This window comes from Tamandua tetradactyla, chromosome 23 (assembly GCF_023851605.1).
Source record: "Tamandua tetradactyla isolate mTamTet1 chromosome 23, mTamTet1.pri, whole genome shotgun sequence".
Classification (NCBI taxonomy): domain Eukaryota; kingdom Metazoa; phylum Chordata; class Mammalia; order Pilosa; family Myrmecophagidae; genus Tamandua; species Tamandua tetradactyla.
Window position 1 is genome coordinate 34,131,270 of NC_135349.1, and position 24,057 is coordinate 34,155,326.

The following is a 24,057-nucleotide window of genomic DNA, read 5'->3' on the forward strand; positions in this document are numbered from 1 at the left end:
CCAGACCAGAATACCTGCTTTGCTTTCTTTAGTCTGTTGGGGTGGGAAGGGGTAATTTGACTGCCCTGTGTCAGGGAGGAAATCTGGGTGTTGGCTTTTTAAATGGGCTTTCAGGCAGTCATTATTTTAGCTCTTCTTTTCCTTTACTCCCTATTCCTTGAAGCATCTGATACTTTGAATTTTTGAATCTTTTGTTGATTGCATATGTTGGGATGATAAGTGCCATCTTAGGTTTCAGTTTTCTCTGGTCTACTCACATTTTCATTGTTGTTTTCTAAATGCTATATTATTTTTAGTTTTGAATCTTCTTCTACCCAGGTATTTCGTTTGTTTTCCAATTGCCATGTGTATATTTTTGTTTATTTAAATTATTTTCTAATTTTATTGCATTATAGTCAGAAATATCCAATCATCACTTTGTCCAGAAAGCCTTTCTTCATCACTGTCTTCCCTTCACCCCCCGGGGTGGCTAACTCTTGCTCTTCTGTGCTTGTCATAGCACCTGCTAATCCCTGACACTAGTATATTGTGCAGAAATATTCTGTCTTCTTCTTTATCTTTTCCTGCTACACTGTGAAGTTCTCTGGAATTGCAGCCACATTTTATTTCATTAATATAGTACCTGATAGGAAGCAGGAGCCCAATTAATGTTTACTCAACTGAAAATTTCCCAAAATGTCCCTTACCACTGCAGTTGCGTAGGGCTGACATTAAGTTTCTGTTTGTAAGTAAATTTGGTCAAGTCCAAAGGTTGTCAAATTCTAGCCAGAGAATGTGCCTGTTAGAAGAATGTACCATTTACTGAGTGTCTGTGCTAAAGGCCATACAGATGTTTGGTACATAGGCTACTACTTTCCCCACTTTACGAATGAGGGAGCTGAGGCTCAAAGACGTTAAGACCCAGGGTCACACAGCTGGTAGTAAACTGGTCTACAGTTGAAACGTGGAGCTTAATTTCTGTGCATTGACTATCATCCCTTCCACCTCATTTCAGATCCTGGTCCCTTCTAAAAGAACAGATTTCCCCACTTTTACCTCTGCCAGGACTAAGAAATGAGGGCATTCATTGTCTCAAATTCAAGTTTCTATTATTTTATTTTCTTATACCAAAATTTTAAATGGTTGTAAGGTTTTGAAATCTACTCCTCTTTCTTTGGTTATTTCTTTTGGTGTTTAAACTTTAAAAGTCTTCTTCCCTGGAGGGCAGCTTGATAAAAATTCATTTCTTTCTTACTTCTAGCTTCTATACTCTTTTTGTTTTTTAGCTTTAATTTGTCTACAGTTTATTTTGACATTATTTATATACTGGTCATTTTAAATTGCTGTAATGGTGATTATGGTAATAAAGTCAATTAGTCTTATATTGATGCATATTTAGGTTATTACCAGAATACTGTTATGAATACATGTATGTAAACTATTTCTTATTTTAATATCCTGTGATGGTATTGTTTTTTATGGTGGTGGATTAGTGATGGGGAGATCTGTTCTTTTCTCCATTTAGGGTATCATTTCCTTAGGCTATATAACTATAATTCCTGAATCTAAGGATGAACAAGTATTTATTCAACATTTATTGAGTTGCTCCTAAGGCAGGGGAGTTGTTGGGTTGTCCTAGGTGCTGAATTGCTGGACACTTCTGGTGAACGACTGACAGGTAGCTCTGCTTTGGGTCGTTTCTGAATAACTGGCTTTCAGCAACCAGTATTGTGCCTGTCAAACACATATTCTTTTTCACTTTAATGCAAGTTGATCTAGTCTAGTTGATGGTATTAAAGTTGACATGTGCTTATAATGGCTCTGGGTCAAATAAGGCTAATTTATCTTGTTACTTTTAAGTGTGACTTTAATTATGGAGAAAAAAACTGCCATTGAAACACTGAAGATCATTTCACACGTACTTGTCTTTATTTTTTAGCTTTTAAAAATATACATACATAAATGTATGTAAAAACTATGAAACAAAATTTACATTGAGGGACATTTATCTGAGTTAAAAAAATTGTTTTTCATTGCTGATTGCATGCCTTTGTAGATCATTTTAGCAAATATGCCCTTCTAAAACTGTGTTAACATTCACTAAAATGAAGAGTTTTAATTTTCAGCTTTTACGATAGATAAGAAACCTAAGTAAAGCTAGTTTTAAAATACTAATGACTGCTCAAGAAATTATCTTACTATCTTTGTGGCTAGTTGGGTAATCTCAGAGTATTTAAGTTACCCCCCCCCCCTTTTTTTTAGTCAGTTACAGTTTAAATTATATGATGACAACTTCTTATTTTCTCTGTTGGGCAAATTTCTTTGTAATAAATGAATGAAAAGAATTTGATGAGATAAAATGAGTTGTTTTTATTCTGTTTCAGGAATTCACTTAAACAGCAATCTAAACCACTTGAAATTTGGCTTGGATCACCACAGACTGACTTCCCCTATACAAACAGCAGTAAAACAAGGGAAAATGGACTTACCCTCTACAAGAGTGGGAAGTGACAAGATTGTTCTGTTGGTGTGTAACCGAGCCTGCACTGGGCAGCAAGGGAAAAGGTAAAAACCAATGCATTTTCCAATAACTGAGACTAATATTTTCAAATGTTTTTAAAAAGTAGGGGTGAACAATCCTTAATTTTAGTAGTTAACTTTTGATTCTAGTATTTAGAAAGAATATGTGTATAAGTTAACCTGATTTGGGGGAAGGTATAGAATTAGAATGATAGAAAGGCTCTTAAAGCTCATCTAGTTTAAAGGCCCATTTCTCATGTATATTTTCAGGGGGCTCTAAATCATATATCTAACTGCTTTCTTAACAGCTTTTTTTGTTGTTGTTCTTAACATAGCTGCTTGGATGGTACAGGCAGCTCAAATTTATGTCCCAAACGTCTCATTATCTTTCCCTATAAACCTAGCCCTCCACTATTTCCTGTCTTGGCAAAATGACACTACTATTCACTCTGCTGCATGAGCCAGAAACTTGGGAGTCAGAAATCTCTCTCAAATCTGTTTCCCTCTGTGAGGATTTATGGTGGTTTTAGACAGTTTTTTAAAGCAGGGTTATCACAGCTGTAATGTACCCTGAATAACAAGAGGCAGATTAGGCTTAAGTTAAGGAGGAAAGACTGAGTTTCTAATATTTGTCAAGGTAGACTTTATATTAGCCTTTTAAAATTTTGCTTTGAAATAAGTCCCTTATTTAAGGGTGATAAATAACATCAATGTAAAATGTGTTGATTTGTATATTTATGATATTCATCCTTAAGTGTTTTAGTGTTGGACTATTCTAAACACTGAGGCTACAGCATCAAACAAGACAGACAAGGTCCCAGTCCTTATGGAGCTTACATGCTAGTGAAGACACACTCACTATGAATAAGTAGACACATTTAACTTCACATAGCAATCACCACCTTGAAGACATTAATAAAGACTAATATGTGATAGAATGTGACAGTGAGGAGGCTGGCAAAACTGCATTGGAGAGGAAGGCCTCTCTGAGTAGATGTCAGCTGAGTAGAGTCTGGATGCTGAGAGCAGATGTGAGTTATATGGGAGCATTTCATACAGAGGGATGAGACTAGATAGAGCTTGGCATGTTTAAGAGATAGAAGGAATGGTAGTACATTATATTTATTTAAAGAACCTGTGGAATCCCCTTTACAATACTCATATCTTAGGAGTGAAAACATTATCCTGTGAAAAGTGAGGCCGATGATTGACATGTGCTTGTGACTTATTTCACATCACAGTAGTTTTTAAGCAGAAGGTTCTGTTTTATACTACTGTGACTAAACAGTTTGATGATTGTTAGAAGTTAGTTTCTTTGCGATCTTAGCACCTCCGGCCAGGGTTCTTAAGTTGGTTTGTTTGCTCATTCATTCACTCTCTTATTCATTCATTCAATATTTATTAAGCATCTACTATTTCCTAGGCATTGGCTGTGATTCTTGAGCTACTAACCAAGATAAGTAAGTTATAGTTTTTGCTGTCAAATAACTCACAGTCTATGGGTATAGGCAGACAGATAAGCTGGCAATCTTTACAGCACGGTGTGCTTACTGTTATGGTATGGATAGTGCGGGAACAAACCAACAGGGTGCTTCCTGGGAGAGAAGATTATCTCCACTAGATCTTCATGTGAATAGGGACTAGCCTGGAAGAGGGGTGGGAAGGGTATGCCAAGCTAAAGGAGTTACCTGCACAAAGACATGGGTGTGTGAAGACAGGACCCATGCAGGGAGCACTGTGTAGGTCTGAATGGCTGGGACTTGGGTAAGAATTGAGACTAGGCCAGTGTTTTTCAACCTTGGCTGCAATTACCTGGGGACTAATCGACTGCATATTAGACTACCTTGGGATGCTCCTGAAAATGCCTCAGCACTCAGGCCATATACCAGACTGATTGCATCAGAATCTCTGAGAGCTGAATTTGGGTATCAGGGCTTTTTAAAAAGCCTTAGATGATTTCCATGTGCAGCCAAGACTGAGAACTATCAGCACTAGGATAGTAGCTGACTTTCACTGTCACTTGCTTGCCAGTGCCTCCTTGGTTGTCAGAGATGACCAGGATAGAGCCACCTGCTTGCTAGACCTTCCAGTCCTGTCTCTTCATCTGGCTATAACCCCTTACTTGTTTGATCCATGCTGTTTGTTAGACTCATCCACTCCCACTTCCTCTTTCTTCACCATCTCTACTAATCCTGTGCCTTTGCTGCCTAATATCCTAGCATCATACTCCCCTAGAAACCATTTTGGTATATGAGTTGTTAAATTTCATTTAGAAATCTAAGCTTCTCTTCTGACTTGCTCATTCACATATGAAAGTTACCATTAAATTTTCTTTTTCTTTTATTCTGAGAATTGTCTAAAACCAATAATATAGTGATTCTAGTTTAAAAGACCAAGAATGGGGAATTACAGTATTAAAGGAATTGCCGTGCTTTTAGGTAATTACAGTATTCATCTGTTAGGTTTGGACTGCCTTTTGTGCTGCACTTAGAAAAGACTATTGCATGGGACCTTCTGCAGAAGGAAATCTTGGAGAAGATGAAGTATTTCTTGAGGCCTACAGTTTGCATTCAGGTTTGTAAGCATTTTGATATCTCCCATAGCATGCTTATCAATCCAGTGAAAAAAATAGTCATTAAAATGAAATATAAAATACAGGCCTCAGCACTGGGAAAGACCAGACACCAAGCTGAAATGTTGAGAAACCCGGTGAAAAGTTGTTTAGTAAAATCACTGTGTTCAGGTTTTCACAACTGAAGACTTACCCTCATTTTAGGAAGGGTACCTGGTAGGGTTTTCCTTGAATTGCTGAATATCCCTTTCTGTTAGCTAGGGTTCTCTAGAGAATCTGAATCAGCAGGGGATATCTGTAAATATAAAATTTATAAAAGTGTCTCACGTAACCATGGGGAAGTAGAGTCCAAGGCCTGTCAGGGTAGGCTGCGAGCTTGGCAGTTTCAATGAGAGTCCTCAGTGAACTCTCAGGAGAGATTGGCTGGCTGAAGCAGAAAGAGCAATTGTCTCTTCTGTATCTTCCTTAAAAGCCTTCCAGGTATTACATTAAGCATCACTGATTGCAGAAGACACTCCCCTTCTACGTTGGATGCAGCCAGCGTAGTCATGATTTAAGTCCATGAAATGTTCTCATAGCAACAGACAGGCCAGCTCTTGCCCAACCAGACACCACCACCTGGCCAAGTTGACACATGAACCTGACCATAACATCCTTTATGATTCTTGCCTAATGAAATTTTGTATACAATCAGCTTGGAGAAATTTTGGTAGAATATCTATCTGTATATTTTTAAAATTATGGTTATTAAAGTACCCATGGAAGATCATTAAATTACTGTTAACTAAGATAATGTACTGCATGTCTTGCATGACGTATTTGATGTGTAAATTGCATTTGGATAAATCATACTTAATGTATATTAGCATAGCTCAGTAGTAATCTAGCAGAATATTATTTGGGGAGGATTTTGCAAAATGATTTTGCAAGTTACTATCCTACTAATCTTTTTTGAAAATCCTGTTGTGAAGCGTAGGCTCTTGAAGAGGAATTCAGCCAAATTCTCCTTTAACATTCAATGCAGGTGTGTCCATTCAGTTTGCGTGTGGTCAGTGTTGTGGGAATAACATACTTGTTACCCCAGGAGGAACAGCCCCTGTGCCACCCAACAGTAGAAAGGTAAAAATAATAATAATAGTAATAAAAAAATAAAAATCACCTTCTAGAATTTCATATATCTTCATGTATGATTTCAGTTGCTTTGGGTGGAATTGATGTCTTAACAGTATTCTTCAAATCCATGAACATGGAGTGTCTTTCCAATTATTTAGGGCTTCTTTGATTTATTTTAGCAATGTCTTGTAGTTTTCTGTGTATAAGTCCTTTACATCCTTGGTTAGATTTATTCTTAGACTTTTGCTACTTTAAGTCACTACTATAAACGGATATTTTTTTCTTTGTTTTGTCTTTTTTTAAGCAATTTTATTCACACACCATAGAATCCATCCAAAGTATGTCATCATTTGCTCTCAGTATAATCACAAGTTGTACATTCACCACTGTAATCAATTTGAGAAAATTCTCATTGCTAAAAAAAAAAAATCCCATACCCCATATACTCCCCTACTATCGGCACTTAGCTTTGGTATAGTACCTTTGTTACAGTTGATGAAAGAATATTACAATGTACTGCTAGCTATAATCCTTAATTTGTATTATTAGTATTTTTTCCCACATACTACCCTATTATTAACTCCTCCTAGTAGTGACACACATTTGTTCAAGTTAATGTAAGTGCCTTCTTAAATTTGTACAGTTAACCACAGTCATCATCCACAACAGGTTTTACTGTTATACAGTCCTATGTTTGATCCTCTAGCTTTCCTTCTCATGACATACATGACCCTAGACTTCCCCTTTCAAGCATATTCACACTCAGTGCTCTTAGTTACACTTACAGTATTGTGCTACCATCACCTCTATCCATTTTCAGACATTTACAATCAATCTTATTTAAAATTCTGTCCATTTTAGCCATCGTCTGTTCATTTTCTACCCTTTTTCTGTCTCCTGGAACCCTGTCCTCTAGATTTTAACTTCTGAATTTGCTCATTACAATTAGTTCATATTAGTGAGATCATAGGATATTTGTCCTTTCGTATCTGGCTTATTTCGCTCAACATAATGTCCTCAAGATTTATCTATATTGTTGCATGCATCAGGACTTCATTTCTTCTTATAGTTACATAATATTTCACTGTGTGTATATACCACAATTTGTTTATCTGCTCATCAGTTGATGGACATTTGTGCTCTTTCCATATACTGGCAATAGAGAACATGTCGCTGTGAATATCAGTGTGCAAGTGTCTGTTTGCATCCCTGCTTTCAGTTCTTCTGAGTATATACCTAATAATAGAATTAATAGATCACATGGCATTCTATAATTAGCTTCCTGAGGAACCACCAAATGCCTTCCAAAGTAGTTGCACCATTCTACATTCCCACCAGCAGTGAATAAGTGTTCCTATATACCCACATCCTCTCCAGCACTTGTGGTTTTCTGTTTTGGTTTGTTTTGTTTTTATATATATAATGGCCATTCTACTAGGTGTGAAATATCTCATTGTGGTTGTGATTTACATTTCCGTACTGGCTAGTGATGTTGAACATCTTTTCATTTGCTTTTTATCCATTTTTATTTCCTCTTTGGAAAAGTGTCTCTTCAAGTCTTTTGTCCCTTTTGAATTGGGTTGTTTGTCTTTTTATTGTTGAGTTGTAGGATTTCTTTATATATTCTGGATATTAAATCCTTATTGGATATGTCGTTTCCAGTTCTCCCATTGAGTAGTCTACCTTTTTACGTTTTGGACAAAGTCCTTTGAAGCACAAAATTATTACTTTTGAGGAGATCCCATTTAATTATTTCCTCTTTCATTGCTTGTGCTTTTGGTGTAAGGTCTAAGAAATTATCTCCTACCACAAGATATTTAAGATGCTTCCCTATATTTTTTCTAGGCATGTTATGGTCTTAGCTCTAGTGTTTATGTCTTTGATCCATTTTGAGTTAATTTTTACATAATGTGTGGGACAGGAATCCTCTTTCATTCTTTTGCATATGGATATCCAGTTCTCCCAGCATCTGTTATGGAAGAAACTGTTGTCCCAATTAAGTGGACTTGGCTGCCTTGTCAAAAATCAGTTGACCATAGATGTGAGGATCTGTTCTGAACTCTCAGTTGATTCCATTGGCCAATATATCTATCCTTATGCAAGTACCACACTGTTTTGACCAGTGTAGCTTTATAATAGGCTCTAGATTCAATAAGTATGAGCTGTTCAACTTCATTCTTCTTTCTCAGGATATTTTTGGCTATTTTGGGTAACTTGCCTTTCCAAAATAGATCTGATGATTGGTTTTTCTATCTCTGCAAAGTCAGCTGTTAGAATTTTGATTGGGATTATGTTGAATCTGTAAATCGATGTGGGTATAATTGACATCTTAACTATATTTAGTTTTCTAGTCCATGAACATGGTATGTCCTTCCGTTTGTTTTGGTCTTCCTTCATTTCTTTTAGCAATGTTTTATAGTTTTCTGTGTATAGGTCCTTTACATCCTTGGTTAAATTTATCTCTAGATATTTGATTCTTTTAGTTGCTATTGTAAATGGGATTTTTAAATTGATTTCTTCTTCACAGTGTCCATTACAAGTAGTATGGAGTATGGAAATGAGTTTTGTCTATTGGTCTTAATACCCTTTCACTTTGCAAAATTCATTTATTAATTACAGTAGCTTTGTTGTAGAATTTCAGAATTTTCTGTAGATAGGATTATGCCATCTGCAAATAGGAAAAGTTTTACTTCTTTCTTTTCAATTTGGTTACCTTTTATTTCTTTCTCTTGTCTAATTACTCTAGCTAGAACTTTCAGTACAATGTTGAGTAGCAGAGGTGACGTGGGCATCATTGTCTTGTGTCTGATCTTATTAGAAGGAAAGCTTTCATTCTTCAACATTGAATTTGATATTAGCTCTGGTTTATTTCATATATGCCTACTATCATGTTAAGGAAGTTTCTGTTCCTAGTTTTCAAATTGTTTTTATCGAAAGAGGTCCTAGATTTTGTCAAGGGCCTTTTCTGTATCAATTGAGAAGATCATGTGATTTTGCTCCTTTCTTTTGTTAATGTGGTGTATTACATTAACTGATTTTGTTATGTTTAGCCACGTTTGCATAGCTGAGATGAATCCTACTTAAATCATGATATTTAATTCTTTTGATGTGTGGTTGGGTTCAGTTTGCTGGTATTTGGTTTTTTCATCTGGATTCATGAAGAAGTTAGTCTGTAGTTTTCTTTCCTGGTGGTATTTTCATTTTTTCCTGGTGGTATTTTAATCTGTCTTTGATGTGGGTCCTCACAGAATGCGTTGGGGGAGTAGTCCCTTCTTCTGTTTTTGGAAGGCCTGAGCAGGATAGGTATTAATTCTTTCTGAAATGTTTGGTAAAATTCATCTGTGAAGCCACCTGATCCCGGGCTTTTTTTTGTAAGGAGGTTTTGATTACTGATTAAATCTCTTTACTAGTTATTGGTTTGTTGATATTCTCTATTTCTTTTTGAGTTAGTATATATAGTTAGCGTGTTTCTAGGAATTTGTCCATTTAATCTAGGTTCTCTAGTTTGTTGGCATACAGTTGTTCATAGTGTCCTCTTATAATCCTTTTTCTTTCTGTGGGGTCAGGAGAAATGTTCTTTTCATTTCTGGTTTTAATTATTTGCAGCCTTTTTCTGTTTTTCTTTGTCATTCTAGCTACAGATTTGTTGGTTTTATTGATATTTTCAAAGAGTTACTTTTGGTTTTATTGCTTCTCTCTATTGTGTTTTTAATTCTCTGTCTCCTTTACTTCCAGTCTTAATTTTGATTTCCTTCCTTCTACTGGATTTGGATTTAGTTTGAGATTGTTCTTCGTTTTTAATGTAAGCATTTAGATCTGTGCATTTCCCTCTCAGTGCTGCCTTTTCTGCTCTCAAGTTTTAGTATGTTGTATTTTCATTTTCATTCACCTTATTTCCTAATTTCCCCCTTAATCCATTCATTATTTAAGAGTATATTGCTTAATTTCCACTTTTTTTTTGTTAATTTTCCATTTCTTCCTCTGTTATTGATTCCTAACGTCATGCCATTTTGGTTGGAGAATATACATATATGATTTTGATATTTTTGAATTTATTGAAACTTGTTTTGTGACCTACCATATAGTCTATCCTACAGAATGATCCATGTGCAGTAAAGAGGCATTTGTATTCTGCTACTGGGTGAAGTGTTTTATATATCCATGTTAGGTCTGGGTGGTTTTATTTTAAGTCTTGTACTGTCTTTTAAGTCTTGTACTACACCATTATTGAAAGTGGTGTATTGAAATTTACTTTTGCTGTAGAACCATTTCCCTCTTCAAATCTGTCAAAATTTACTTCATATATTTTGGAGTTCTGCTGTTAGGTACATATATATTTATAATTGTTTTGTCTTCTGGTTGAATTGACCCCTTCATCAGTATATAATGACCATCTTTGTGCCTTGTAACTATTTTTTACTTACAGTCTATTTTATCTGATGTTAGTATAGCCAGCCAAACTCTCTTTTGGCTATACTAGCATAATATATATTTTTTCCATCCCTTCACTGTCAACCTACTTATGTCTTTGAATTTAAGGTGAGTCTCTTATAAGTACCATATATTTGGGTCATAATTTTTTTTTTATCCGTTTTATCTTTTGACTAGGGAGTTTAATCCTTTAACATTTAAAGTAACTACTGATAATGCAGCTTTTTCTTTGGCCGTTTTGAAATTTTGTGTTTGTGAGTCTTATACGTTTTTTGACTCTCCATTCTTCTGTTAATGCTTACTTCCACATCTTCTGTTAATGCTTACTTCCACATTTATTTGGCTTTTTATATTGTACCATTTTGATTCCCTTCATATTTTTCATGTATTTTCTTTGTGGTTGCCATGGGGTTATCATTTAACATCTTCAATCTATGACAGTTTGTTCTTTTTTATTCTTTTATCTTTCTGCTCCTCAGCCTGAATAATTTCAGTTGTCTCGTCTTGAAGTTCACTGATCTTTCTTCTGCCACCTCCAACCTGCTGTTGAAAGCATCTAGGGAATTTTTAATTTGAATTATTTGTTCTTCAACTCCAGTATTTCTCTGTAGACATTCCCATATTGTTCATTCATTGTTTTTCTCATAACCTTTATTTTTTTTCTCGCCTTCTCCTTTACCTGCTTGAGCATATTGAGGATCATTTTTTTAAGTCTCTGTCCAGTAATTCCAAAGTTTCATCCTCTCGTTGATGGTTTCTGGATTTTCATCTTGCTTCTTTTGGATGGGCCATCATTTCCTATTTCTTTGTCTTATAACCTTTTGTGAACACTGCATTTTAATTTTTTAAAGTGTTAACTTTCACATTTACTTCCTGGGCTGTCCCTTAAGTTTATATCCAACTAGTGATATGACAGAGATTTTCTTGAATATCAGGAGCTAATCAAAATGAAGAAACCAAAGCAAAAAGCACTTTTTCTGTCTTTGCAAATCGACTCTGCTCTGTCAGAACTTAGCCCTTCTATCAACAGATCAGGCATATGGAAAGTGTGATCTTTACTATCTTATCTGGACCTGTTATGATGAGGGGGTGGGAAAGGGGCTACCAAGGGCACCAGGAGATTCTTCTATAGCTTCCAAAGCAGCGTTTTCTTAGTTCAGTACTTGCCTGGTTAATGCAGCCCTTTAACTGTTTTATGTAGTTTTGAGAAAGCTTACTGTCTTGAAGATTTTTCTTTGCCTTTGCCCTGGGAGGTTGGAACAATAGCTGCCCTCAGAGTGGGCGTTCTTAGCAATCTTGGGTAGCTGATCCAAGGTAGAGAACTGAAATGAGAGTTTGGAAGAATAGTTCTTTATCTCTCACTGTGGTACCAGCAGACTTAGCCAGGAGCTGAAGCACCAATCCCCACAGCCTCCTGCCAGGAAGGGGGGGAAAGGGGATGCTACTACTGCAGCAAGAGTGAAACTTCCAGTTTTTATTACAATTTACCAGCCTTTTCTTTCCCCTCCCATTCCTGCCTGGAAGCTCCCTATACAGATGGTGCCTGTACAGAATATAGTGTTCCCCTATGCCCTGAAGTTTCAGAATGGTTGTCGGAAAGTTCCTGCCAGTTCAATAGTTGTGTTGGAGGGACTGATCCTTAGAGCTTCCTGTTTTGCCGTCGTTCTACTATACATGTGCTTTTGCGTATTGAGTTTCCTCTGTCTGTAATTCCTTTCCTATATGCCCTTTTTTTTTATACTATCACTCCTTTCCTCCTGGTAAAATTAATTTTCCTTCCATTCAGCTACCTCTATGATTTCTATATACTTATGTTGTGTTTATAATGCTTATTATGCTAATGAAATAGTAGGGGTATGTATATTTATACTCCTGTCTCGATATATAAATATAGAAACTCAAATTATTGTTTTTGTTACAACATTTTTTTTTTCAAGAAATATCCTAGTGCCTACATTTCAGGAGTCAAAAAAAATGGTACTGGTTTTGGAGTTGAGGCTTAATAGATTATATAATGATATAATGAAAAATGTTGGATGAGTAATATTAACTGAAAGCTGAAAGTGTTTCTTAGGTCACAGCAAGCCTGTGATCAGGGAGGCTTTATAAAGGAAGGATGTAGTATATGAGTGGTTCCTGCAGGAAGGGTACAGTTTAGGTTCAAAAAGACATAGTCCATAGAAGAAACTTGGGGTATGGGAGGAGGTGGAGAGGTACTGTCCAGGCTGTTTGGGTAGATGAGAAATGGGGCAAAAAATTGGGAACGTTGTAAGAAATTTTGAAAATGATTGCTGACAGCCTTATAATGTGATCCTCAATTTCTTCCAATCTCTTTATTTTTATATTGGATGTTTTAATTTAAGGATTTTTCAGTCCAGTTGTAACCTAGTTATTAATTTGAGATTATAATTGTCTCACCAGAAACATTTCTTGATGGGGAACTAAGAAGAAGATTTTCGTTAATCATAATGTGACTTCAGATAGGACATAATTACATTTAAATAAGATCATTTATTTAGAAAACAATGTGTGGCTTTTCTCCCTCTTCCTATAGGGCATTAAAATCTTGTGGACCAGGTGGCACTGCTCATGTGAAATTAGTTGTAGAGTGGGACAAGGAGACAAAAGATTTGTGAGTATTTTTTTTTAACTTAGTGTCAGTAGAATCTGTGTTTTGTCATTTTATTGGCCCACCTTTGATCTTTAACATTAGCTGAAATACAAGTCTTTCTTCTTTTTAGCTGAGTATCCAAGTGTGTTGCTAAATCTTTATTTAGGCAGTTGATTCCTTTCTTTTCCATTCAGTCTATCTGACCCTGAACCTCAGAATCCACACAGTCATTCACTCTGTAGGTCTGCTTGCTTTGATTTTTACTATTCACCTCTTGGACCTAGTGAAAAAATGAGTCAGATTCATGTCCTTAAATACAAATGAATCAGCACATTTCATAGCCTGTCCTAGAAAAACCAACTCCAAGTGATTTCTTGCAAATGACTTTAAAGATAGAGATCTTTTCAGGAACATTTTGGAGCCCAAAAAAAGTAGATCACCACTTTTGTTTTCTTACACATTATTTCTTTGGTTGCAAATTTATAGCCACTTTGTGAAGCTTTAATTATATTTTTGTGTTAATTCTACAAGACTTTCTATGATAAATGCGTATTTTTTCCTTATTGCAGCTTGTTTGTAAACACTGAAGACGAGTATATCCCTGATGCAGAAAGTGTCCGTCTGCAAAGGGAACGTCATCATCAGCCTCAAACTTGCACTTTGTCCCAGTGTTTCCAACTCTACACCAAAGAGGAGAGGGTAAGAGGATAGGCAGCACTTCTTGGGCATGAGGAGAGTGGGGAAAGGGGCAAGGGTGAAATGACAGTGGAGAAACAGATTATGCCCAGAGAACTGTCAAGGATTTTTACTTTATACTTAAGTTCTGCACACTGAATGAACATCTTAGTGCTGTTCCTTTTAGAGCTTTAGCAAAGAATATTTTAAATTTCCAGAATACCTTGATTCATTTAAATCTTCTAGATTTGAACCTTTATAGTTAATTTTTTAAAAATGATTAATGATAAACTTATTTTGTGGATTCAATTTAGAATCTTAAATTACTTTCCTTAGTAACTAGAACAGTGTTTCTCAATTTTTTTGGTTACTCTAAGAACAGGACCTATTTAAATTTAAATTGACTAAAAGTAAATAAAATTTAAAAATTCCATTCCTTAGTTGCATTAGCTACATTTCTCATGCTCAGTATTGACGTGTGGCTAGTGGCCTCTGTATTAGACAGCACAGACATAGACAGGAAATTCTGTTGGTTTGGATGATGATTCTTTTGATGTTTTAGCACAGTGCTTTGCAAACAGCAGGTGCTTAGTTAATATTTGAATGAATGGATGGATGGGTAGATAGATGAATAAATAAATCTCTGTGGGTAGGACCTGGACCTTTTGTGGTTTTTAAGCCTCTCCAGGTAATTCTGATATTTATGTAACTTGAGAAATCTTGACTAGAGCACTTAGAATTTGTCATCTTGTGTTGATGTTTAGAATCATGATTTTGATTACTAGGTTTTACTGTTATTCTTGTATATAGTGAATCATGCAATTTCAGGGCTAGAGGAGATCTGAAAACCCTTTTTTCTAATGATTGGTTTCTTATACCTACTTTCAAATAGGTGATTGTGTGCAGCCTCTCTTTGGATATCTTCAGGTATGAGGTATTTACCTACTCAGGAGTCATGCCATTTCATCTCTGGCTGGCTCTGATTGGGACAGAAGTTAACCTGACATTTGTCCTCTGGTTACGATAGCCAACAGTTGTTACTTCTGTTCATTAAGAACAATTAAGGACAAGTCTTATGTTTCTTCTATTTGTCAATACTTCACATATTTGAAAATATTTTTCATGTTCTCATTGATTCCTTCTTTTGTTCATGCTGTTCATAGTCATTCCTTTAATACTGGTTTCTCATAAGACATGCTTTTTCAGTTTTGGGCTTGATTATAAAACAGTTCACTTTGAAACTGGTTGTTTGCAGAATGGGACCCATTTCCATTTAGCTGTTTTTCTTTTTAATTGACTGGAAATGTTTGGGAATGGCACAAAGCTTAGGGGTGAGCAAACCAACTAGATGACAGCATTTCTGTTCTACAGAGCATCTTGCTGATCTAGGATAAGTTCAGATTCTTATTCGGGAACATAGCAGAAGACAAAATAGAAGTGATTGCTGCCATCCTGCCATTTTACCAGGCTAGTGGGGCAGACAACATTAAACAAACAAAGAAGGGAAGCAAAGTCCTGGGGAAGGAGGGAACATGGCATGGTTAAGGAACAGAAATGAGACCGCAGGGCTAAGGGAGAGAATTAAGAGAATATAAGTTCTATGAGAGCAAAGACTTCATCCATCTTAATCACTAAATAATCCTAACATCTAGAGCAGTGCCTGGTGCATAGAAGTTATTCAATAAATATGTAGGAATGAATGTGTTACTTGGGAAGTTCAATCACTGGGTCCAAAATAACAATACATATAAAGAAAAGGAGAAGGTAAGACTTAGCAGTAGGCTGTGTGATGATACTTTGGGGTCTAGGTGTCTGTAATGCTGAGTATTCATCAGCAATGTCATGTGGGTATTGGCCAGTCATGCTGGCTTCCCATGCTTTTAGAAACAGTGTCTACAATGTCAGGTGGTGATAGTGCTATGCTTTTCATTACCTTAAATGTTGATTTTTGAGATAACGGCAAACTGGGCCATATTGAGAGAATGAGCAGGTGATGGTGCATCTGGAGATCATGACATGGCTGAATGTATTTTGTTAGAGGAGGCCTTAATAGGTATCTAATAGTTATTTTTCAAGCATTTCAAGGACCTTCATTATATCTAAAAGGCAGAACTTAAAGATTGGAAATTACATGGAGAGTGATTTTGTCTTAAAACGCGGAAGAACTTTATACCAGACTATCTGAGAGTGGAGTAAACTGCCTACTGAGACAGACCCCCTTTATTTGCTGGGCTGGAGCTGCTGGAGTAGTGATACCGAGTGTGGCCTACAGATCAGTACTGGTCCTGGAACTTTTGTTAGCAGTACACAGTTCACTGTGAGATAAGTAAATCAGAGAAGCATTTTGGAAGCTTCTATAGCACTTAGTGCCACAACATTTTTATTGTTGTATCTTATAAAAGTACCAGGTTCTAGTGGCTTGAAAATTAAAAGCTAAACAAAAATCTATTTTTTCACAAACTCTAACTAGATGGCCACTTGTGTGAACTTAACAAATAACAGCTTAGGTCCCTTCCAGTCTTTCTGTTTCACTTCCATTCACTCAAACATCTTTCCTTCCTATCTTTTCTATAATCATGATTGGCTCTCTCCATTATGAAAAGAATAAATTTCCTTTGTTCTGCTTCCTTTCAAGTTACCATGGCAGTCTTTCTTCTCTTTTCTGCCTGACTTGACCAGTAGTGGCCTCTTTCATTCACTCGCTCCAAAACATTTTGTCACCTGTCTGACTTGCATTTCACATACTGGTCTCTAGAATTCCTGGTGGCCCCTAGTTTGCTTAATTTAATGGCCTTTGTTCAGTATTCACTTGACTTCTCTGTAGGATTTGGTACTGATGCCCACCCCATTCTTGCCACTTGATTTTCTTGGTTTTCATAAAAGGAAATGCTGTTTTGCCTGTTTCTCTTGACTGCATTCTCAGGCTCCCGTTATTTCTCAATTTTTTGTGTTTGCCTTAAAAAATAGCCTTTCTCCAAGATTCTGCCCTTGGCTTCTTTCTTTTCCCTCTCACTGGGCAGTTTCATCCAGTCTCATGGCTTCCCTTATCTTATCAGGCTGATGAGCTCAGATCTGATGTATCTTCCTAACTCCAGAGTAGATCATTAAAAAAATCTCACTGTGCATACCCTTTTGACACCTCTTAGTGTATCCCCATCCTTGAATCCTGATGCTTGCTGTGATGGCATATGTAGTTGGAGGTCTCAGATTGACCACCAGAATGATCTTATTGGTGGCATAGGGGAAGAATTATTTGGAGAAGTTTCATATTTTGGGGAGAGAGAACAGGAGCTAGGAGACTTGTCCAGATGAGAGAATGAGTAAGGACTTTTTGAATTAAGTTGATATTAATGGAGATGTAGAGGTGGAGGCTGGTATGAGAAATGGCAGAGAGAATTTCTGTGGATGGTTATGAAGAGGGAAGGAAGAGGAAAGGGTTTGAGATGCCACCCTGTTTTAGTTTGTAAAAGTTGCCGAAATGCAGTATACCAGAAATGGAATGGCTTTTAAAAAGGGAAATTTATTAAGTTGCAAGTTTACAATTCTAGGTCCATGAAAATGTGCAAACTAAGGCATCTAGGGAAAGACCCTTGATTCAAGAAATACCAATGGGTCAGAACACCTCTCTCAGCTGAAAAGGCATGTGGTGACGTTATCTTTCTCTCCTCGTTTCTTAAAGTTTACCTGCTGGTGTTTTCCTTATGCATCTCCAAGGATTTCTGGTGGGCTCTGTTGATTCTAAAAACTTTTACAAAATGGTTCCCTCTTAAAGGACTCCAATAAGCAACCCCACCTTGAATGGGTGGAGACAACATCTCCATGGCAATCATTTAATCAGAAGTTACCACCTTCAATTGGGTGGGTCACATCTCCATTGAAACAATGAAGATCCTATCCAGAAATATTGAATGAGAATTTAAAGGACTTGGCTTTTCTGGGGAGTGTATAATAACTTCAAACCAGCATATGCCCCACCTCTCCCCATTCTGCCTTTAATGAGTTGTGAATGGTATCAGCTGAGGTGGGCCATTAGGAAGCAAGAGAGGAATCTTGTTGGATAGAAAGGTGATAAGTTGAGTTTGAGGATATGCTGAATTTGACATACTTCTGTGATACCTAACATCCTCTGTAGAGTCCATACTTATTCAGCTGTTCCTTTTTGAGGTGCCACTTTTGATTGTAGTTTTTCATTGATTCTGTCACATCACCTAGTTTCCAGAGAGATTCTGAGTTGGACCATGCCCCTGGCTAAGAATGTAGGCTAGCTGTCTCCTATAAAAACTCTTGCATTAAGTGGGCTTAACATAAGTCCTGCTGGTTGTTTTCAGCTTGCCCCAGATGATGCCTGGCGTTGTCCGCACTGTAAGCAGCTGCAGCAGGGGAGCATTACGTTAAGCCTGTGGACTCTGCCTGACGTGCTTATTATACATCTGAAGAGGTTTCGACAGGTAAGGAAATCCTCTGTCGTAGGGGAGAAAGCTCAAGAACAAGTTTCCCATGTCCTCTTCTGATGGGCTGTGGGAGGGTCCTTTGGTGTCCCTGTTTGATTCAGCGATTCTGGTTGTGAATATTACAGACTTACATCTGCACCTGTGTTTGAAGTTTTGTTCTTTTCCAAAGCAAAATTTGAGCATCTTTAGTCTTTTTAAATATTTAAACATTTTAATTATAGCTCATATTGCAGGTATTTACTTTGTTCTTGAAGGTTTCCTTTAGACTTATAAATATTGTACTCAAATTCTGATATATATTTTATTATTAAAAAAAAATTAGTAGGGGTCATATTTGGGGGAGGCAGAATTCAGTTTCTACCTAAAGTAGTAATGGATGTTGTCCTGCTCCAATAGAATCGTTGTATAGTTGGAGAGATGAGTCACAGCGCTATACAAAGAAAATCTGCTTTGAGTTATATTATTTATGAGTCAGTTTTCCAAAAAGTCTATTTCCTAAGGTTAGGATTGTCCTAGAGCTCATTGTGGGGAGGTGAATGGAGCTGTTAGAAGAGCCTGAGGGGCTTGGCCCTAAGAAGGTTTGTGTCTGAAAGATGAATGGGTCCTTACCAGGTGGGGTTAAACTGGAGTGCATACCCATAGTATGAGAGCATTGTCAGGAGTGTGTGCAAAGCCCTGTGGCTGAGATAGTGTCGCCTGCTCAGGAGGCAGAAAGTAGGCCAGTTGGGCTGGAGCTCCAGAGGGTAGCAGGGAGAATGGTATGAGTTAGGTGGGAGAGGTGGGCAGGAACTGGATTCTCTAAGCAGACCCTTGTTTATTCCTTTGCTCTGAGTACAGTTGCAGTGAAGGGTTTCAGGCAGAGAAGGAACAGGACCAATCTGTGCTTTTAAAAGACCATTGGCTGCTGTGTATAGAACAGATTAGAGGCTGGCAGGAATAAAGACAGGGAGTCCAGAAGGAGGCCATTGCAGTTGCTCAGGAAAGGGAGATGAAATGGCTTTGAGTAGAGTTGTGACACTTTGGGAATGGAGAAAAGTGAATAGATTTGAGAAATGTTAAGGAGTCACTGATGAAATGGAGGTGTCAGGGCGACACACACGTGGTCCCCAGGGCTGGGGGTTTCACACACAGAGGTTTGGGTTTTAGCTCTGTGGTAATAAAGAGTGGATATTTGTTATGAGTGTTCCAGTTGATTATTTCCATTGGACTCTGCAGGTGGATAGCTGGTCGGGGGCTGGATCTCTGCCTTTGTCTCCTTCACACAAGACTAGATTCATTTTTTTAAACCTCCCATAGACATGAGAAGTAGTCACTAAATATTCAACTGATGATTGGATTTCAAAGGATTTCCCATGGGCTTAATGAAAATACAAATTGCCCAAGTTTGTCAACTAAATGAATATATTGAGCTAGGTTATTGTTAAGCTTAGTAGTTGTTAACTTTTAATGTACTTGCTAGGGAAGGCGGGGAGGAAAGGGGCACCATTTACTGAATGGCAGTTGTGTGGTGGGAACTGTGCTTTGTAACAGAGATACCTGGATGAGCCACTGGAAATAGTTATTTTGTGAGTGAAAACCTTATAGTTTCTAGCCCCCTGTAACAGATCAGGAAATGAAGGCACAGAGAAGCTCATTAATACCTTATATGTAGATTACTTTGGGTTCTGCTTTTAGTGAAGTTAAAACTTTGTTCCTCTAGATAATTAAAGCTATTAGACTATTTCCCTGTTTTGTATGTGTCTTGGGACACATCAAATAGGTAAATTCACCCACTTCATCTGATAGTATCCACATTCCACACTAAATTGAACTCCCATCTGCTTGCATTAAAATATAATCAGAATTTGTTTTACTTCTTGCGACAGGAAGGAGACAGGCGTATGAAACTTCAGAACATGGTCAAGTTCCCTTTGACTGGCCTGGACATGACACCTCATGTGGTGAAGAGAAGCCAGAGCAGCTGGAGTTTGCCATCCCATTGGTCCCCATGGAGACGGCCCTATGGACTCGGGAGGGACCCCGAGGACTACATCTATGACCTGTATGCTGTGTGCAATCATCATGGCACCATGCAAGGGGGGCACTACACAGGTCTGCAATGGTGTCTGTTCTGATGATTCCTTCAGTTGAGTTTTGCTTGTATCAGGGTCACTTTGCTTTAGAACTATTCTCTTTGCTCACTTTCTCTTCCACTAGGTAGTATGCCAAATGCGAGGGTAGTTTTCATCATCTGAATCTCTATCCAAGAGCAAATAAACTAAAATTCTTTCTCCTTTTCCTGAGTTGGGTCATCCAGTAGTCATCTGACATGATAGGGGAAGGGTTGTGTATAGATAAGCATTTCTGCTTAACCAAGGATTATCTCTGTTTACTCTCTTAAACTCTTAATTTAATGCTTGGCTCTACTTGCTTGAGTTTCTAGATTCTTGTATCATGTCTTTAAAGTGATTTGGATGGGTTTTTCTTTTTAAGATTGAATGTATTTTTAAAAACATTTTATTTTGAAATAATTTCCAACTTGGAAGACAGTTGCAAAAATAATACAAACCCATACAAAGAACTCCAACATACCCCTCTGCTCAGATACCCAGATTCACCAACTTCTAGTATTTTCTGCATTTGCCAAATCATTCTATTCTGTATCGATCGTCTGTCTATCCATCTACCTATTTATCTATCTATTTTCTAAACATTTGAGAGTAAGTTTTAGTATCATGCTTCTTGAACACTTAATATTTCCTAAGAACAAGGATATTAAATTATACAATGTCCAGAAGTAGAGTTATCAAGTTCAGGAAATTTAACATTGATATAAACTTGGAGTCTATATTCTGATTTTTTCATACATTCCAGTGTCTTTTTGGGCATTTTCTTCTCCATTATTAGATCCAGTCTAGGATCTTGTATTGCATTTAATTATCATTGTCTCTTTAGTTTCTCTCTCTTATTTTTAATTGCCAAAACATATGTACAACATAAAATATCCTATCCCATCCACTCCCAAGCGTATAGTTCAGTGGGATTCATCACATTCACAATACTGTACTACCCTAACCACCATCCATTCGGTACCAGAACGTCTCATTGCTCCAGTGACCCTATATCTGTTGTACGTTAATTCCCCATGTCCCGTTCCTGTTACCCTGCCAATGGTAACCGATACTCCTACTTTCAGTCTTTGTGAATTTGCATATTCTAGTTACTTAATTTAAGTGGATCATATAGTATCTGTCCCTTTTGCTTGGCTTATTTCACTCAGTATGATGTCTTCAGGGTTCATCCATGTAATAGCATCTGTCAGACTTCATGCTTTTTTGTTTTTTAGATGGTTTTTGTTGTGAGATACAACATATATACAAGGAAAAGAAAGAAAAAGCAATAATTGTCAAAATACGCTTCAACAAGTAGTTACAGAACAGATTTCAGTGTTTGTTATGGGCTACTGTTCTATTATTTCAAATTTTTCCTTCTAGCTGCTTCAAAACAGTAGAACCTAAAAGAAATATCAATATAGTGATTCAGCAGTCATGCTCATTTGTTAAATTTTATTTTCTGTGCTACAACTCCTCCTCCTTTGAACCTTCTCCTAATCTATAGGGAACTTTAGGTAATGCCGGTTCTGGTTCTGACTTTTTCATGTTGAGAAGGAGTGTCAACATTAATGAGCAGAGGGATGTAATTAGTTGATAATCTTGGAGAGGGCGCTCCCTCTGGGTTTCAGGATTTATTTGGCCTAGGAACCCTAGACGTTCTAGGAAAGCAAACTTAGTGTATGAAACATTTATAGAATCTCAGTTCAAGCCCAAGGTGTTCTTAAAAGTTAGCAGGAGTGATGTTGGTTGGAGTTTAACAAACCATGGCAATTAGCACTAACTGAAATTTGCATAAGAGTAGCTCAGAATAGCCTCTTGACTCTATTTGATCTCTTAGCCACTGATGCCTTCCCAGATGGGAAAGTTTAATAGTTCCTTTTTCTCCCCTCTTTGGATAGGTAAATTGACCCACTTCATCTGATAGCGTCCACATTCCACACTAAACTGAACTCCCATCTGCTTGCATTAAAATTTGGACCCTCTAGGTACTCTACCAATACTTTTTAATTATCTGTCCTAGTCTGGAATATATCTGGGTATTACATTAAACTGTACAGAATTACAAGGCATTGTTCCCATTCTGGACTCCAGGAGTTTGGGTTGTTTAAATGAGCTATCCGGACAGGTTGATTTAGATTGTGTGTTACAGAAAATTTCGGTTCTAGACATAATAAACTTCTGTCTGTGGTCCATAAAGTAGGAAGGTCTAGAGTACGTACAATGTCATCTCTTACCCTATATTCTGATTTACCTTAGTCCTAGCCAGTTTTTCTCTCTCATTGAGGCTTGATCTCTATTTTGGATACTTTAAGCGATGTTGTGTATAGCTATGCTGACTTTCAGGGCAGCAGCGTTCCATTTCTGGGTATTAAGTATTACAGAGTTACTCAAAGTTCCAGAGCAGTACCAGCTGATACACAAAAAGCTCAGTATCTCAGAATCTAGAAATACACTTATAACTTCATGCTAAGTATGGCTGCTATCTGGGCTTACAGTTAGGCTCCAATTTTTTATAAGTATTTTCTGAAAGAGACCTTAGCATATTTGTTCTTTTGTTTCTGGCATATTTTGCCCAACACATTGTCCCGTAGGTTTATTCCGTTTGTTGCATACCTCTTGATGTCCTTGCTTTTTGTAGCTGCACCATATTCCATCATATAAATGTATTACAGTTTGCCATTCTGCTTCTCAGTCATTGTACCCTTCAGCTCCCTTCATCTGTTGGGCAGCATGGATAATGTCAAAAATAAACCATGTCTGGGCAGGCCACAGTGGCTCAGCAGGTAGAGTTCTCACCTGTTGTGCTGGAGACCCGGGTTCGTTTCCCAGTGCCTGCCCATGCAAAAATAAATAAATAAATAAACCATGTCTTACAGTAGCCTCACTTGGTTATACAATCAGCAGCACTCTCAATTTTAGGCAGTTTTCATTGGTCTATAGAGACAAAGAACTGACAAACAGCCTCACCAAGTATCAAAGCAAAACTACCCCTTATCACTTTAGTTTCTCCTCCCCAGTTAGTTGTCCTGCTAATACTTTGGTGCTGTTGATGTCTTCCTGTTAGCTATTGGCCATAGCATGCAATTTAGTTTTCCCTCTATATCCTTCTATTACTGACTCTTTGTCCAACATCAAACCTTTGAAATAGTTTAAAATTATGACTAAATTCTCAAAAAATAGTGAGGACTTAGTTTTAATTGTAGATTTAATCAGTGGGATACATGGCACTATACATCCCCTTTCAATTATATTCACCTTCAATATGGGAATGTTACTTATAACCCCACTAATTAGTTACCATCACATATATCTGTTCCCTTGCATTAAACTTCAACCTCATGAGTAGCCTTTCCCCCTTCTCTAGCTTCATTGTACCTCTAGGTCTGTTATATTCTCCAGTGTAATCTCCAAGATTACCTTTACCAGAATCATAATAGTGTCTGTCCTTCAATGTCTGACTTATCTCATTCAGCATTATGTCCTCAAAGTTCATCCACATTGTCATATGCTTCAAGATCTCATTTAGTCTTTCTGATGCATAATATTCCATCATATGTATATACCACATTTTGTTTATCAACTAGTCTGTTGATGGGCACTGGATTGTTTCCA

At 37.2% G+C, this 24,057-nt stretch overlaps 1 protein-coding gene across 3 annotated transcripts in view; it reads left to right on the forward strand.

Moving 5' to 3' along the window:
* The window catches only part of USP31 (ubiquitin specific peptidase 31), a 133,735-nt gene that overhangs the window by 81,653 nt on the left and 28,025 nt on the right, over positions 1-24,057 (forward strand). For all 3 annotated transcript variants that reach the window (XM_077141557.1, XM_077141559.1, XM_077141558.1), the window contains 7 exons: positions 2,364-2,544; positions 4,962-5,073; positions 6,096-6,190; positions 13,170-13,247; positions 13,796-13,925; positions 18,230-18,349; positions 20,218-20,443. In XM_077141557.1, the coding sequence (XP_076997672.1) occupies positions 2,364-2,544; positions 4,962-5,073; positions 6,096-6,190; positions 13,170-13,247; positions 13,796-13,925; positions 18,230-18,349; positions 20,218-20,443 (942 nt within the window). The remainder of the gene's footprint in view (positions 1-2,363; positions 2,545-4,961; positions 5,074-6,095; positions 6,191-13,169; positions 13,248-13,795; positions 13,926-18,229; positions 18,350-20,217; positions 20,444-24,057) is intronic.